Genomic DNA, 15,949 nt, shown 5'->3' with positions numbered 1-15,949 from the left:
TTTTTATTTTTTGCAAATTCAATAAATAAAAACTTTCTACAAAACGTCCAACAAAATCATTTCCGCTTAGAGTGTAAACAAACCGGTGAAATGACAGGAGCAATTTCTGAAAAATGCGATGATGATAATAATAATAATTCTTGAAAAATAAAAAAGATACGTTCTTACTGTCAAATACTTTTATTCCATATTTTGTTGCTTTTTTTTATATTTTGGGGGGTTTTGTTTTTGAGGAGTTTTTATTTCGTCCTCGGTTGGTTCAGCAACACGCTCCGTCATTTTGTTTTTCTCTACTCACGGTATATGAGCTGATATCCTAGTGGTAGAGTAGCCAATCAGAGCACGCGACTGCTCATATCCGGTGAATGTAGATAAAATAATTTCTGATATGTTCATGGACGACGATCTTCTTCTTACTCCATCCATAGTCATTTGAGAACACGACTCCAAAGCCTAAGAGTCTCAGTCATATTTTCAGCCTCCACAGCAATAACAGACACGATTCCTGTTTTTTGTTTGTTTACAAAGAAGGAAAAGAAACACTGAAATGTTATATCTGCTGTTTGAGAAACAATCGAACAATCATTCATGTTTTGTGTTTAAATTTCCATTACGTGTATTTGTTTTATTTGTTTGTTTTTTGTTTGTTTGTAATAAATAAAGGAGTGACTGAAACATACACAGATCATGAAGCCGGCTTTAAAACCAAACTCACGTTTTAAACTTTGTCAGCTTTCAAGGAGTTAATTGTTCCCCTGCTGATGAGATTGGAATCATCAGGAACTCTGCAGCATCATGAAGTTCCTTAAGCTGCATTTCCGTTATAAACGAGAGGGAATGTCGAGTTCCTGCTCATTAAAAATACACTGCTCCCTTTTACACGCAGACATTTCGCTCGGCCATGTTTGCTGCTAATTATCTGCTTATTTTTGCAGCATGCAAATGAGAGACGCTGTTTGGGAGAAAGACACAGGGGAAGCTGATGTACACTCCCTCCCTCCCTCCCTCCCTCCTTTCCTCTCTCATTCCCTCGTTCCTTCTTTCCCTCTCTCTCTCTCTCTCTCTCTCTCTCTCTCTGTGTGTGAATGAATATGCCGAGTCTCTCTATTGTGGCTCAGAGCAGTACTTTTAATGAAAGATACCAGCCATTATTTCTCCTCGTCTTTTGTGTGTGTGTGTGTGTGTGTGTGTGTGTGTGTGTGAGAGAGAGAGAGAGAGAGAGAGAGAGAGAGAGTCAGAGGCTGATATTGCCGTGTAAAGGGAAGCATTCATTTCCTGTGGCACTTCCCTCATTTTAAATAGAGAGAGTTTTTCAGTAAATAATAATAAAAGAAAAAAAAGAAGATGAAAGGAAAAGTTTACTTCAGGGAATTTTATTATTCGATTGGCTAATATTAATATTCCAGCTGCTCTCTCTCTCTCTCTCTCTCTCTCTCCCTCCTGCCCTTTTTCTCTCTCTCCTTCTCTCCCCTGTCTCTCTCTCCATCACTCCCCGTCTCTCTCTTTCTGTCTCTCTCCATCACTCCCCGTCTCTCTCTTTCTGTCTCTCTCATCTCTCCCCATCTCTCCCTTTATGTCTCTCTCTCCATCTCTCCCCTGTCTCTCTGTCTGTCTTTCTTTCTGACTCTCTTTCTGTCTCTCTCTCCATCTCTCTCCATCACTCCCCATCTCTCTCTCTTTCTGACTCTCTATCTCTTCCCCTGTCTCTCTCTCTTTCAGTCTCTCTCCATCACTCCCCATCTCTCTCTCTTTCTGTCTCTCTCCATCTCTCCCCATCTCTCTCTCTTTCTGTCTCTCCCTCTATCTCTCCCCGTCTCTCTGTCTTTCTGACTCTCTCTCCATCTCTCCCCATCTCTTTCTCTTTCTGTCTCTCTTTCAGTCTCTCTCCATCTCTCCTCCATCTCTCTCTGTCTGTCTCTCTCTCCTCCTGTCTCTTGTTTTTTCTGTCTCCCTCTCTTTCTGTCTCTCTCCATCTCTCCCGTCTCTGTCTTTCTGTCTCTCTTTCTGTCTCTCTCCATCTCTTCCCTTTGTCTCTCTCTATTTCTGTCTCTCTCCATCTCTTCCCTTTGTCTCTCTCTCTTTCTGTCTCTCTCTCCATCTCTCCCCTCTTTCTCTCTTTCTGACTCTCTCCATCTCTCCCTGTCTCTCTCTTTCTGTCTCTCTCTCCATCTCTCCCTTGTCTCTCTCTCTTTCTGTCTCTCTCCATCTCTCCCCCTTGTCTCTCTCTCTCTTTCTGTCTCTCTCTCCATCTCTCCCTGTCTCTCTCTGTCTCTCCATCTCTCCCCTTGTCTCTCTCTCTTTCTGTCTCTCGCTCCATCTCTCCCCATCTCTCTTCCCATCTCTCTCTCCCCATCTCTCATCCATGTTTCCCTCTCTCTTTTCCCCCTCTCTCTCTTTCTGTCTTTCTGCAAAACGTTTAAAGGAAAGAACCCTTCAGACTGCACTTTTAAATCTCGAACCTCAAACAGGTCTTCAGTTTTTGTTCCTCTAGTGGAACTAAAACACCCCTTCATTGTAAAAGGGTTCTTCAAGAGTTCTTCATAGAACCTTCAGAGGTTCCTTTAAAATAAAAAAAGTACAGAACTCTTTAGGGTTCTAGATGGAAGATAGGCTCACAATTCACCAATTCATGCATCTACCCATGAGAGAGTGTGTGTGTGTGTGTGTGTGTGCGCGCGTGTGTGTGGTTCTGCGTGAAGTGCACTGTTCTACACGACGGTGGTTTTATGTAACACAGTGCATCAGTTCAGTGCTCTTCTGCTTGGATATTTATAACACTGCAAACCTCCTGTTCCGTAAATAATTCATCCACACGTGGAACCTCAAATCGTTCTCTGCTGTTGTGGAGAAAAAAAAACAGTGAAGATGGAGAGAAGCAGAACAAAAGCTTGTCATGTTGTTAATCATGTTTACACACAGTGTACAAACGACACACGACACCTTTTTCATTTTTTTCAGCTCGTGTTTAATTTCACTCGATGCTATAGTCTTACCTGAGACACAGAAAAGTCACATGACCTTCATATGTGAAATAATTCCACTGTGTGTGTGTGTGTGTGTGTGTGTGTGTGTGTGTGTGTGTGTCTGTGAGAGAGAGAGAGAGAGAGAGAGAGAGAGAGAGATTTCAAATCATATATCTCAAAAACATGAGATTAAAAGTCTGTCCTGAACTGAGACACTGATTTAGAAGGATTTTTTGGGGGTTTAAAATAATTTCAAAACCCTAAAAACAGATTTTAGTGTCTTAGGGGGGTATCTATAAAGCTTTCATGTCGAACCCCATACTCAATGGTTCTACTCAGAACCTCTGTATGTCTTTTTGTCTGTCTGTCTGTCTGTTGCTTCCTTTCCACCAATGTAAACTAGCTGCTAGTTCTGGGCTGGTGTTTGTACCAGTTCAGGGTTGGTTCAACTTGTGAACCTTCTAAGAACCGGTTTGCTTTTCCACAGGCTACAGAGCCGCCACAGAACCATGCCATTACATCACTGTATACGTCTGTAAACGTCTTCGCTTTCCCAGCAATGTTAGCAGCAGCACAACAATAACAACAACAAAGAACTGCTGGATTACTCAGACTACACGCGGCACTATTTTTAAAAATGATGGTCACAAAGTTTTAGTTGGTCTTGTTGGTCCCGATAATCCCGCCCCCAGCCCCTGATGTAAATGGTTCCTGGTTCTAGACCAGCAGAGTTTTGGTGCTGCTCGAGTTCCTGTATGACAGCCAGTTCTTTGTCTGTTGAAATGTGGAAAACTGGTTTGGGATCAGTTTTAGGAAAAGGGTTCCTTGAGAGTTCTTTCAGTGGTTCTACATTTCTGTCAGGGTTCGACTGGGAATTCCTTCTGACAGGGAAATGTTCGGGTTTTACATGGAACATTAAACGATTGCCTTAACAAGACAAACACAAGATCGATCTATCTATCTATCTATTTGTCTGTCTATCTATCTATCTATCTATCTATCTATCTATCTATCTATCTATCTATCTATCTATCTATCTATCTATCTATCTGCCTGCCTGCCTGCCAGCCAGCCATCCATCCATCCATCCATCCATCCATCCATCTATCTATCTATCTATCTGCCTGCCTGCCTGCCCTCTATCTATCTATCTATCTATCTATCTATCTATCTATCTATCTATCTATCTATCTATCTATCTATCTATCTATCTATTTATCTATCTGCCTGCCTGCCTGCCCGCCCTCCTATCTATCTATCTATCTATCTATCTATCTATCTATCTATCTATCTATCTATCTATCTATCTATCTATCTATCTATCTGCCTGCCTGCCTGCCTATGTCTGTCTCTGTCCATCCATCCATCTCTCCATCTACTTGTCATCTATCTATCTATCTATCTATCTATCTATCTATCTATCTATCTATCTGTCTGTCTGTCTGTCTGTCTGTCTATCTATCTATGTCGGTCTGTCTCTGTCCATCCATCTCTCCATCTACTTGTCATCTGTCTATCTATCGACCTGTCTATCTATCTATTATCCATCTTCCTATCTCCCTTCCTATCTCCCTTCCTATCTATCTATCTATCTATCTATCTATCTATCTATCTATCTATCTATCTATCTATCTATCTATCTATCTATCTATCTTCCTGTCTGTCTGTCTTCCTGTCTGTCTGTCTGTCTGTCTGTCTGTCTGTAGATAAGTATATTAATAAACATGGGTTTTCTTCTAATATTTTCATTTCGTGACTCGTTCAGAGAGCAGCATGTACTGTAAATGCGTTTTGGTTTACAGATCATCCAGAGAATCTTATAAAAATCCTGTGAAAAGAAAGAAAGAAAAAGAAAAGCCTCTAAAAGGGTTTTTTATTTTAGTTTGTACCTCTGGGGGAACTGAAAGTTTTATGTCGAACCCTCCATCACAACAAAGGGCTTCTCTTCAGGACGGTTTCACATGGAATAACAGATCCAAGCAGAACTTTTACAGCACAATGCGACTTTATCCTGTTATTTTTTTCTCAGCAGTAATGAAATGTTTGGTGTGTGAAGGTTGCTGTTTCACGCTGCTCTGAATGCTGGGTTTGATTTGGAGTTGAATTCCACTGCTGCTCTTCCCCGGTGCCTTTTTTCAAAATGATGACCTCCTGCTCGATCCTCTGCTTTATTGCTGTCCTTAACCCTCCTCTTCTGTTCACAGCTTTGAAATGCCTTCCATCTCTTCGGATTTTACAGCTCTGCGTTCCTGCTTGGACATTTCTTCAGTTTAATACACATCATCACCTGATTTATTAGCTGTTTAAACGGGGGTTATAAAGCGGATCGTCCTGGTTCTATGTTACAGTTTAAGCTGTTGTACTGTCTGTAGAATAGTCACATCTTTAACATGTTGGATATCAGAAGTACAAAACTACGTGACATATCAAGCGTGACATATTGTTACTGATAATAAAGTATTTATTGATTTTGTTGTGTTGTTTTTATCGATGTTTTATAAAATCGGTATGTCACTTGAGCACACGTTCTCGGCGAATTAATCCCAGGTTTATCAGATTGTGTCATTCCTTCAGTCCATCCTCAGAACGCTGCCCTCCAGTTGTTTAATGCTTTATTTTATGTTTATAGAAAACCAAAATTACTTTACAAGACCCAAGGTCAAAATGAGATGAATATAATATTTATTTTAAAAGGGTTTTTTTCCCCATGATTTTAAGGTTAGTAATATCCTGACTCCTGATCTAGAATCTGACTCATTTATGATTACTGCCCACTGGAAATGAAATGTTTATATTTCAGAAAGCTTTCCGTTATATGATGTAACAGATTGAAAATAATAATGTTGCTGATCTACCTTTTTGAATCATGGCTCTTTTGTTGCTTTGAAGCCATGAATAGTAGCAAACTGAGAGCTCTTTTTTCGATCCCCACCCTGATACTAACCCTCTTCCAACTCTTTTCAGGTGACACCCAGCCGTGCGGCTCAACCCCAGAGTCATGGCCCTGAACCCCAGCAGCCGTGTCCAGCCTCGGGAATCTACTACTCCAGCTCCACGTTGCCTGCTCCTCGTCTCAGCTCTCCCCTGAGCTCCATGCAGCCCTCTGGCACGGTCACCGGCTCGGCCACCAAGCTCCAGCGTCTGGGCTCGGCCTCGGACGCTTCCACCTATGCCACCACCCAGCGCCTGCATTCCTCCTCGTCCTCCTCCTCACCCAAGCCCTCTCCAGCAAGGCTTGCTAAGTCCTACAGCAGCAGCTCCCCTATTAACGCAGTGGGAGCTGGCGGCACGGCCTCGAGTTCACCCATCCGCCTGGCATCGCCATCCAACAACGCCTCGCCGCTGCACCAGCAGCTCAGTGTGGGCAGCTACGCCACGCTCTCACCCACCAAGAGGCTGGTTCACTCTTCAGAGCAGTACAAGATTTCGCACGAGCTGTACGCCACCGCGACGCTGCAGAGGCCTGGCAGTCTCGCCGGTGAGTACCAACCGTGTTATGATCTGGTGGGCGGCGTGTCTGGAGTGTTTATCTAGCTGTTTCCGTTTTGGCATAGCTCTCTGTTCACTGTGGCTGCTTTTCAACATGCTGTCTTTTGTTTTATTTTACATCAATGAACTCGAGGACTGCTTTACTCGCTACAGTTTGCAGTTTTTTAAGGAGAAGATCAGGGTTCAGTTGTGGGTCCGTTTTAGATTTTGGAAATACACTGATACGTAGGAATGGTTTATCTTCATTTCTCATAGCTTGAAAGTGTGAATTATAGGAAATTTCAAGGAGTAAAACACTGCAACAGGAAGTGGATTTACTGTCACCACCCGAAAGTTGATTATTCTCCTATAACAGCATGTCACAGAGTCTTTTATTCCTCTTGCTGTTAACTTCGCAACATGACCACCGTACGTATCCTGCGGTCGCTTGGCACGCTGCTTGTCCTCAGAAATTAAAAGTGTCGCGCCAGGTGACGCAGAATCCCAGCAGAATATTCAAACTGACATCATGTGACATCAGGTTGCGTATGTACGGTATCTGCTAATCGGAGTACTTGCACTAATTTGCACCACAGTAATCTGTCACAGATTAGGCTACACACACATTTTTAATTTAATTAAAGAATGACCTTTTTTTTCTCAGGTGTATTGCACTTGCGTTTAAAGTTACAGCTTTGGCGCTGACTGTTCCAAAATGCTGATACCGTCAAGACTTCTCCGATATGTCACGTAAACTTCTCCTTCCAGAAAACTTTGCAATTACGCACATTTTTAATCTGTTTATATGAAGCGTCTGCGGTACATGTCCCTGTGACAGAGCCAGTGATGGGAATAACGGCGTTAGAATAAACGGCGTTACTAACGGCGTTACTTTTTTTAGTAACGAGTAATCTAACTAATTACTTTTTACATCGTTATAACGCCGTTCCCGTTACTTACAATAAAATACTATGCGTTACTTTATTAAGGCTGTTCTCATCTGGCACGCTGCTCGTTCAGCCTTTCTTTACTCTGCTTTAGTGTGGGGCGGGGAGACGCGAGACAACGGCACAGTAAGCCAATCAGAGTAGATTTGGACAACATATGTAGGTAGGCCACGCCTACTGCACTACTGCGCACTCTTTCAATCGGAAGACCCAGCGATGGCGAGCGGTCAGCCCAGCACTGCGCTTTCACACTGGAAATACAGCCATTGCTTTTCATTACTTGAAATAAAAGGCAAGAGTGTTTACGTGCAATGCACATTATGTCGAGGAACAAAGCGTTTGTCCTCGTCAGTGGCCAGTAATTAGTAACATAATTTTAATAACTACAAAAATATATTACATTTGATAGATGTCTTATCTCACATTGTCCCACAAAAATATTAATATAGTGTAGATAACGTTACTAACTGGTTTTGTTAAGTGTCCATTTCAGTCATTAAACACATTTAACATTCACTTTTATTATGATTACACTAATTGAATTTGATTTTTTTTGAGGGGGAACAAAATGTAACGGAATAATTACTTTCCCTGGTAATTAGTTACTTTTATGACAAAGTAACTCTGTTACTAACTCAGTTACTTTTTGGTAAAAGTAACTAGTAACTATAACTAATTACTTTTTGAAAGTAACGTGCCCAACACTGGACAGAGCTGCTATTATAGAAAAGATAACATCTTCAATCAGAACGCAGAACTCATCAGTGCTATAGGATAAATATTATATATTAAGGCCCGGTCACACAGCGCTTTACGGCTTTATCACGGCCAAAACCCGTCAAAAAGTGCTCTCCCGTGAAGCAGACGATATTGTTCGTGTTGATGTCGAAGTTAAGACGTGTTACAGTCGATATACAGACGTGACAGGACGCAGGGGAAAATCGGAACGGCGTCGGACGCGGCAAAAAGTTTTGGACTGCTCAAAACTTTAGACCGCGGACAACCACGGCCGGCACACGTGGTAAAGACGTGCAACACAGGTGAAAAACACGTGATAATCAGTGTCCCGGCCGTTATTAAAACTTGGGGAGACGTGGTAAGACGCGAAAGTTTGGCGGTCTATCACGGGCAGAGCACGGTCATCGGACGGGTGTTACGCGTTGGTATCACGGGATATAGCGTGTGTTTAGCGGCTTATCACTGAGAAATGGATTTTTCCGCGTACATAGCACTGTCTAAGCCCGTTAAACGACGTCTCAAACAAGTTCTAAATTCGATTGATCACTGTCTAATCACTTCTGCATCACTTCTGATTTGCGGCATGTAAATACCGTAATTTTCTGAGACCTCGGCACTTGCAGTCTAGATGTCAAGGGGTGAACATGAACCCTCAACGCTGTGATGTCCTCATCTTAATGCTCCAGCACCAACAGAACCAACTGATACAGGCTCAACATATCCTACCGCTTTTATATGCGCAGCAAGCCGCTCTTCCAACGACGCTGAGCCGCGGTTACCCGTGATTTGGCAGTGCTATGGCAGTGAAACAGCCGCCGACGGCCATACCCTGTACAAAGCACGGCAAAGCCAAAATTGACCAAAAATTACCACTTACGACCACGTCCACCTGATTTTTGTATCTTTTTGTACGTGATATAGACGCGGAGTGCTGTGTGACCGGGCCTTTAGGAATTGTAATTGTTCCCAGATGGGGACGCGATACCAGAGGGATCAAGTTTTTAGAAACTCGATTTGCCCGCATCAACAATGAAACTGCACGTACTACAACAGCAACAACGACAACTAGAAGGCCACTCGATAGAGCGCATATCTCCACCAAGCCACATGTTATCAACATCAAAAACAAATCACTTGAACCTAGAATAATACTAAAGCTGTCCACCAAATTAACTGCGTGTTGGCCTAGTGGTTAGCGTGCCTGCCTCTCGATCAGGAGTTCTACTCGCGGTTGGGTCATACCAAAGACCATCATAAAAATGGCACCTACTGCCATCTGGCAAGGCACGCTGCAATACAGATGCGAGTAGGGAGTCAAACTCTTGCGGTTACCAGAGGACCCCCCCCCCCACTGTAACCCTAGCTGTGTAATAGGCGGGAGGCAGAGGGCTGCAGAAACAGAGATTGGTGCTGCCAAATGGCGCAGGAAAGGACTTTCGACTTTTTTTAGAACACCAAATTTCATCCACTAGTTTTTGAGTTACGTTGGGGAAAAAGCAAAAAAAAAATCCTGGATCCACATATATATCCGGATTTGCATCAAAATCTAATAGATTGTTCCTTTCTAATAGATGGCCCACCTTTCTGCAAAATTTCACCAGAATCCATTCATTCACTACTTTTTATCCCCCGCTTGCCAAAAGGCCTGAAGAGGGATTATGTCATGATGATGTCTGTCTGTCTGCCCATCCGTTCCGGGAAGGGTACTCACCTTCTGAAATCATGTCCTCTCACAATTTTCATCCCCCGCTGGCTGAAAGGCCTGAAGGGGGATTATGTCGTGGCAATGTCCATCCCTCCATCTGTCTGTCTGTTTGTCCGTCCGTCCCAGGAAGGGTACTCACTTTCTGAATTCAACTTCTCTCACAATTTTTGGAGGAATTTCATGAAACTTGGCAGGATTCTTTGTTATATGTCGGTAACACCCATCCATCCGTAGCCGCTTATCCTGTTCTACAGGGTCGCAGGCAAGCTGGAGCCTATCCCAGCTGACTATGGGTGAGAGGCAGGGTACACCCTGGTTATCGCAGGGATGACACAGAGACAAACAACCACTCATACTCACGGTCAATTTAGAGTCACCAGTTAACCTAACCTGCATGTCTTTGGACTGTGGGGGAAACCGGAGCACCTGAAGGAAACCCACGCGGACACGGGGAGAACATGCAAATTCCGCACAGAAAGGCCCTCGCTGGCCGCTGGGCTCGAACCCAGGACCTTCTTGCTGTGAGGCGACAGTGCTAACCACTACACCACCGTGCCGCCCTGTCGGTAATATGCATATTGCAATTTCATTCAATTCAGTCGCATTTCACCAGAGTTATGGCCCTTGATTAACAAACTTGTACTTTGACAATTTCATGAGGGTTGCCAGCGGGGGATATTGTGCTCTCAGAGCACTCTTGTTGATTTACGTTGGGAACAAACAGGGGTGAAAACATAACCTCCTCCAACAAAGTTGCCGGAGGTAAAAACAACAACGAATTTCTCCAAATGTTCTTTCCTCTTAAAGCTCAAGTGTTGATTGTCTCTGACATTTTGAACACTTGAACTATCCAACATCAAAGTGAAATCATCAATAGATCTTCAGTTAAATCAGGTAAAAACCCATGAGATTCCGGAGCACAAGCAGAGCTTTTACAGCACTGGACACATTCTGTTTTGATCACCTGAGCAGGTCAGAGCAGGACAGAGGTGAGCCGACGGAGCCGAGCTGGCTGTTTGTACGCTCTGTGCTTGTTTCTTCTCTTTCTGCATAGCTGATTACACTTCAGAGAAGGACCATCCCTGACTGCAGTCCTTAAATGGCGAGATAAGATGCCGTCCTTAGAAAGGATTCAATCTTTTTTTTTTTAATTATCATTATGAAAATTGATTTTGCTTTGGTGATGTTTAGAAGGACATCAAAGGAGAGCGGTAGAACTTTGAGTTCGTTCAGATGATGATGGCTTCAAATAGTGTCACTTTTCTCCATTAACACAGTCATTAAAATACTTTACTGCACTTCTCTCTCATCGATCAGTGTTTGGCTTCAGTAATGATGTCATTTTACTTAGAAAAAAAACCCCTCAAACATCTCTCTTGGGAGTTCAGTTTCTCTAGGGTCTAGATCTTGTCTTTAAGCCTAAAAAAAAAAAAAAATCAGGGATGGAAAATACGGAATGCTGCATGAATAGTCGTAGTTGTAATGATCACATTAATCACTGCAGATTTGATTCAGTGGAAGAAAATGGCTTCCACAGTCACGGTTCAGCAACTTATAAAATAGCACTTGATCCAGCACATCGTGTGATTTTACAGTTGAGGGTTTTTTTTTTCTTTTTTTAATGTCATCCTCTGACACAAGTTCATGAAATTGCACTGTGTGTGCAGGATAAAGCCATTTTAATCTACTATTTGGATTTGCCAAAGTGATAATTTTTTGTTGTTAATTCGGTGCACGCTCCTATAAAGAAAACACGACCATGCTTTAAAGGATAAGCTGATCTAGCACTCACGATTAATTTATAATTTTATCCATAAGTGATTCTCTCCTTTAGATAAACAGTGTGTATTTGTAATTAATTAAGTATCATACCTGTATTTAAGGGTGGCATGGTGGTGTAGTGGTTAGCACTGTCGCCTCACAGCAAGAAGGTCCGGGTTCGAGCCCCGTGGCCGGCGAGGGCCTTTCTGTGTGGAGTTTGCATGTTCTCCCCGTGTCCGCGTGGGTTTCCTCCGGGTGCTCCGGTTTCCCCCACAGTCCAAAGACATGCAGGTTAGGTTAACTGGTGACTCTAAATTGACCGTAGGTGTGAATGTGAGCGTGAATGGCTGTCTGTGTCTATGTGTCAGCCCTGTGATGACCTGGCGACTTGTCTAGGGTGTACCCCGCCTTTCGCCCGTAGTCAGCTGGGATAGGCTCCAGCTTGCCTGCGACCCTGTAGAACAGGATAAGCGGCTAGAGATAATGAGATGAGATGAGACCTGTATTTAAGGATTTAATATCAGCCTCCATGTTTTTTTTTGTTTGTTTTTTGTGTGTGTATTAACAACACAAACATATACATTTCAGCACGATTTATTGTGATTACATCAAAATGCCAGGCAGTCGCTACGTTTAAATGCACACATTCTTACATCCGGAATAAATTTATTCTGATCTGCGATTTCGAACCTACCGTTTACATGAACGTGGATAGAACGTGTGAGTGTTTACCCATCCCAAATATACGCTCGGAATAGAATTTCTGACATGTGCGCAATCCTACATCGCTGTCTTCCTCTGCGCCATAAAGATGGATGTGGCGAGTGTTTTATCCTGGACAGAGCCATACCTTTGACAACTGCTGCCCGTATACATAAACCATCACAAACCTTATCACGACACATTTTGCTGGGCCACGTGCCCCAGTATATATCTGCTGTGCCCCAGTAAAATTTCCTGATCACATTTCAGAAACAGTAATGTCTTTGGCACTGCAGAATAACCGTATACGACCGACGCGTCCAAATCACACCCATTCGTCTCTATTACAGTAAATTGTTGGCGGAATACTCATCACACAATTAACACACATCGCGTGAAACCACACGACTTGAGCTTCCCAACGGTGCTACCCACTAGTTGCTGTGATAAATGGTTTGCGATAAAGTTAACATCAATGAATTCACATCAAATTTAATCATATTCTATATACTGCATCCATCTCCACACCCGTTCTTGTCGGCGCAATACTTCACCAACTCCTGAGTTTACACGACAAACCATACATCAAAATAAATAGCAGTCCCTACTGTTTCAAATGGTATAAACTATTCATCTGGGCCTTTTGCCTTTCTCAAGTAATCTGGCTTTGAAATTACAGCAACAGCAAATTACAGCAACAATTTGTCTCCAACTTTGGCCTGATATTCTAATCTAGCTTACATTACGTAATTATATCGGTACGTGATATATTTTTAGAAATTATTGCTAAGACATACAGTAGGCTATCCCACTATTGTGATATTTATGTTGACAGATTCCAGACAATCCACACAAGTATGAAAAGATATTTCGGTTGCCATGCTTCCTATAGTGGCATACATTCAAGAACGTGGAAAATTCATAAACGCAAATGGTTTTCCTTGACAGAAATCCTGATGTAAATATACAAATTATCATAACCTCGACGCCCCTGAAAAAAACAAAACAAAATCAAAACATAGATTATATCATTATAGCAGGTAGATGGACGGCCCTTATAATGACCATGAGCTTAAAAGTAAAGACCCTGAAAATAGCCGATGGTTCATTTAGATTGATAATATCAGGAATAGAGTGGATGTTTTTCTACTTCAAGGTGCATCAACATCGGCAACTTTGTCCCTAAATATAAGGCGCACATTCTGTGCACGTCCATGTGAATGTAGGGAACGCGCATGAAGCCAAGCGTGCGAAACTGGAGAAGGAAGGTATAGTGATGCCACGCAAGTTTATGCATCAAAAGTATATACAGCTGTGGAAAGAAGTTTACATACAAGTTTACATACAGCTCTGATGCGTGTTTGGGTTCATTGTCCTGTTGTAAGTCCCAAGTCGTGTTCAAGTTTCTGATGGTTTATGCTGAAGAATTCTGAGGTAGTCCTCCTCCATTATTCCATCCACTGTGTGCAATGAACCAGTTCCACTGGCAGCAAAACAGCCCCAGAGCATGATGTTCCTACCACCACCACTAGCTGGTACAGCGTCCCTCTGTACATGGTGGTCATTGTGGCCAAACAACTCAATCTTTGTCTCATCTGACCATACAGCTTCCCTCCAGAAGGCTTTTTCTTTGTCTGTGTGGTCAGCTTCAAACTTGAGTTAAGCTTGAAGGTGTCAATTTTGGAGCAGGGGGATATTTCTTGGATAGTAGCCTCTTAGTCCATGGTGATCTGAACTGTAGACAGTGATCCATCAGCTTCCAGTTCATGGTAGGGCTGTGCCATGGTGGTTCCCAGATTGTTCCTGACCATCCAAACCAATTTCCTTTCAGCTGAGGGTGACAGTTTGGGTTTTCTTGAAGCAAAGTGGCTTGGCAAAGTGACTCCACCTCACAATAACTTGCATACAATTGTTTGAACTGATCTTGGAATTTGCAGTTGTTTAGACATGGCTCCAAGAGACATTCCGGAGTTGTGTATATCTGCGATCCTCTTTCTCAGATCTGCACTGAGCTCCTTGGACTTTCCCATTTTACTGTGTGTTGGTCAATCCAATGAGTGCTGTAAACAAACCCTTTTTATGAAGGCACAGAGAAGCTACCAGCTGTAGTCAATCATTATCACTAACAGGAAGTTAAGAGACCTCGGCCTTGGCAAGATAAGAGACATTTTGGACGTTTCAGCACCTCTGAATTAATAATCTAAGTGAGCGTTGATTTCAGAAAGCCCAAAGAAAATTAAAACTTGTGCACCAAATTCTAGTGTTTTTTTTCAATTAAAGCTGTATGCTGTACAATCATTCTGCCACAGAAAAAGAACAGTTGTATGTAAACTTCTGACCACAACTGTATTTTTAACATTACTGAATTACCTCTGCAGATGGACATCAGGAAATTCTTTGTCCAAAACAGAGGCAGGGAGGGAAGCAGTTTATTTAAATAAATATTCTCATACCTTCATGAATGTATCTTCGCATTTTTACCACTCAGTATGAGTACGGCAGAGGCAGTAATATTGAGCAAAGCAATGGAAGCTGGTTAATAGTCTACAATAGCACATTTCATACGCAGTAAGCTTTCAAAAAAAAAAATGATATGGGTATTAGGGGGCCTGTGCCCCAGTAGAGCTTTATGTCCAGCAACGCCCCTGCTTATCACTGTGCAAAGGCGAACTGAATGTGTGCAGAAGGTTACAGGTGCAGAAGACAATCCAATCGAGTGTTTGCATGGTTAATAAATTCCTATAAAATGGATTATCAGAGGTCCACACCTCTAAATTATCACTCGGAATGGGGTATTTCATTCAGATCAAGCTTGAATCTGATTATTAACGGATTATTAGGATCCGTGTAAACGTAGCTAGTGGCACTTGACAAAATGCTGATATCTAGCAAGAAAAACGTGCTTCAATTCATGTTCAGATTAACGTTTACCTGAGAGACATCTTACATGTGTACAGTTTTGCTCTTAAATCCTCACTACATGCACGCCAAACACTCAAATCTGACTACGGTCCTTTATTAGCAGGATTGTGTTAAGTGACAAATCAGGTAATGTAAGTCATGCATGGCTAAATGGCTACACATACTGTATTATATATACACCAGAGATCTAGTTATTTCTAAATGTCACGACATGGAGCCAGCGGCACACACCCAGCTTTTCACCATTTTTCAAGGGAAAAATGTGGTGAGATGATCGATTGTATTTCACCTTATCATTAGTACCTCATGCCTTTTTTTTTTTTAGCAGTTGTTCCACTCGTTGACATCACAGTACTGTAGCCAAAACACAACCTTAGGTCGAGCTTTGTGTTTGTCCTGTGATCATAAAAACTGTGCCCTTAATCTTGAATTTCAATTTATTCTCAAAGGCAAGTAGCATCTGATAGATGTTAAAATGAAAAGGTAGGAAAGTGATCCTGATGTTGAACATGATAATCAGAGTAATTTCCTACAAAACCAGAAAGCAAAGTAGTCATACACTGAGGTATGAGGCATCGTATTGAAATGGGGAGCTGATTCAGAGCCCGAGTTGTTGATGCCAGTGCCACTGATTTCAGGTTTATAAAACCTGCCACACAGCAGGTCCTGTAATAAAACCCACAGTGACACTTGAGATGGAAAAAATAAAAAAGCGCAGAGGAGAAAGTGTGGCTCTGATTCTG

At 42.4% G+C, this 15,949-nt stretch overlaps 1 protein-coding gene across 6 annotated transcripts in view; it reads left to right on the top strand.

Moving 5' to 3' along the window:
* The window catches only part of ctnnd2a (catenin (cadherin-associated protein), delta 2a), a 789,966-nt gene that overhangs the window by 439,486 nt on the left and 334,531 nt on the right, over nt 1-15,949 (top strand). For all 6 annotated transcript variants that reach the window (XM_060899742.1, XM_060899744.1, XM_060899741.1 and 3 more), the window contains one exon: nt 5,928-6,441. In XM_060899742.1, the coding sequence (XP_060755725.1) occupies nt 5,928-6,441 (514 nt within the window). The remainder of the gene's footprint in view (nt 1-5,927; nt 6,442-15,949) is intronic.

The sequence above is a fragment of the Neoarius graeffei genome, chromosome 19 (assembly GCF_027579695.1).
Source record: "Neoarius graeffei isolate fNeoGra1 chromosome 19, fNeoGra1.pri, whole genome shotgun sequence".
Taxonomy (NCBI): domain Eukaryota; kingdom Metazoa; phylum Chordata; class Actinopteri; order Siluriformes; family Ariidae; genus Neoarius; species Neoarius graeffei.
This window is presented reverse-complemented; position numbering and strand designations above follow the sequence as displayed.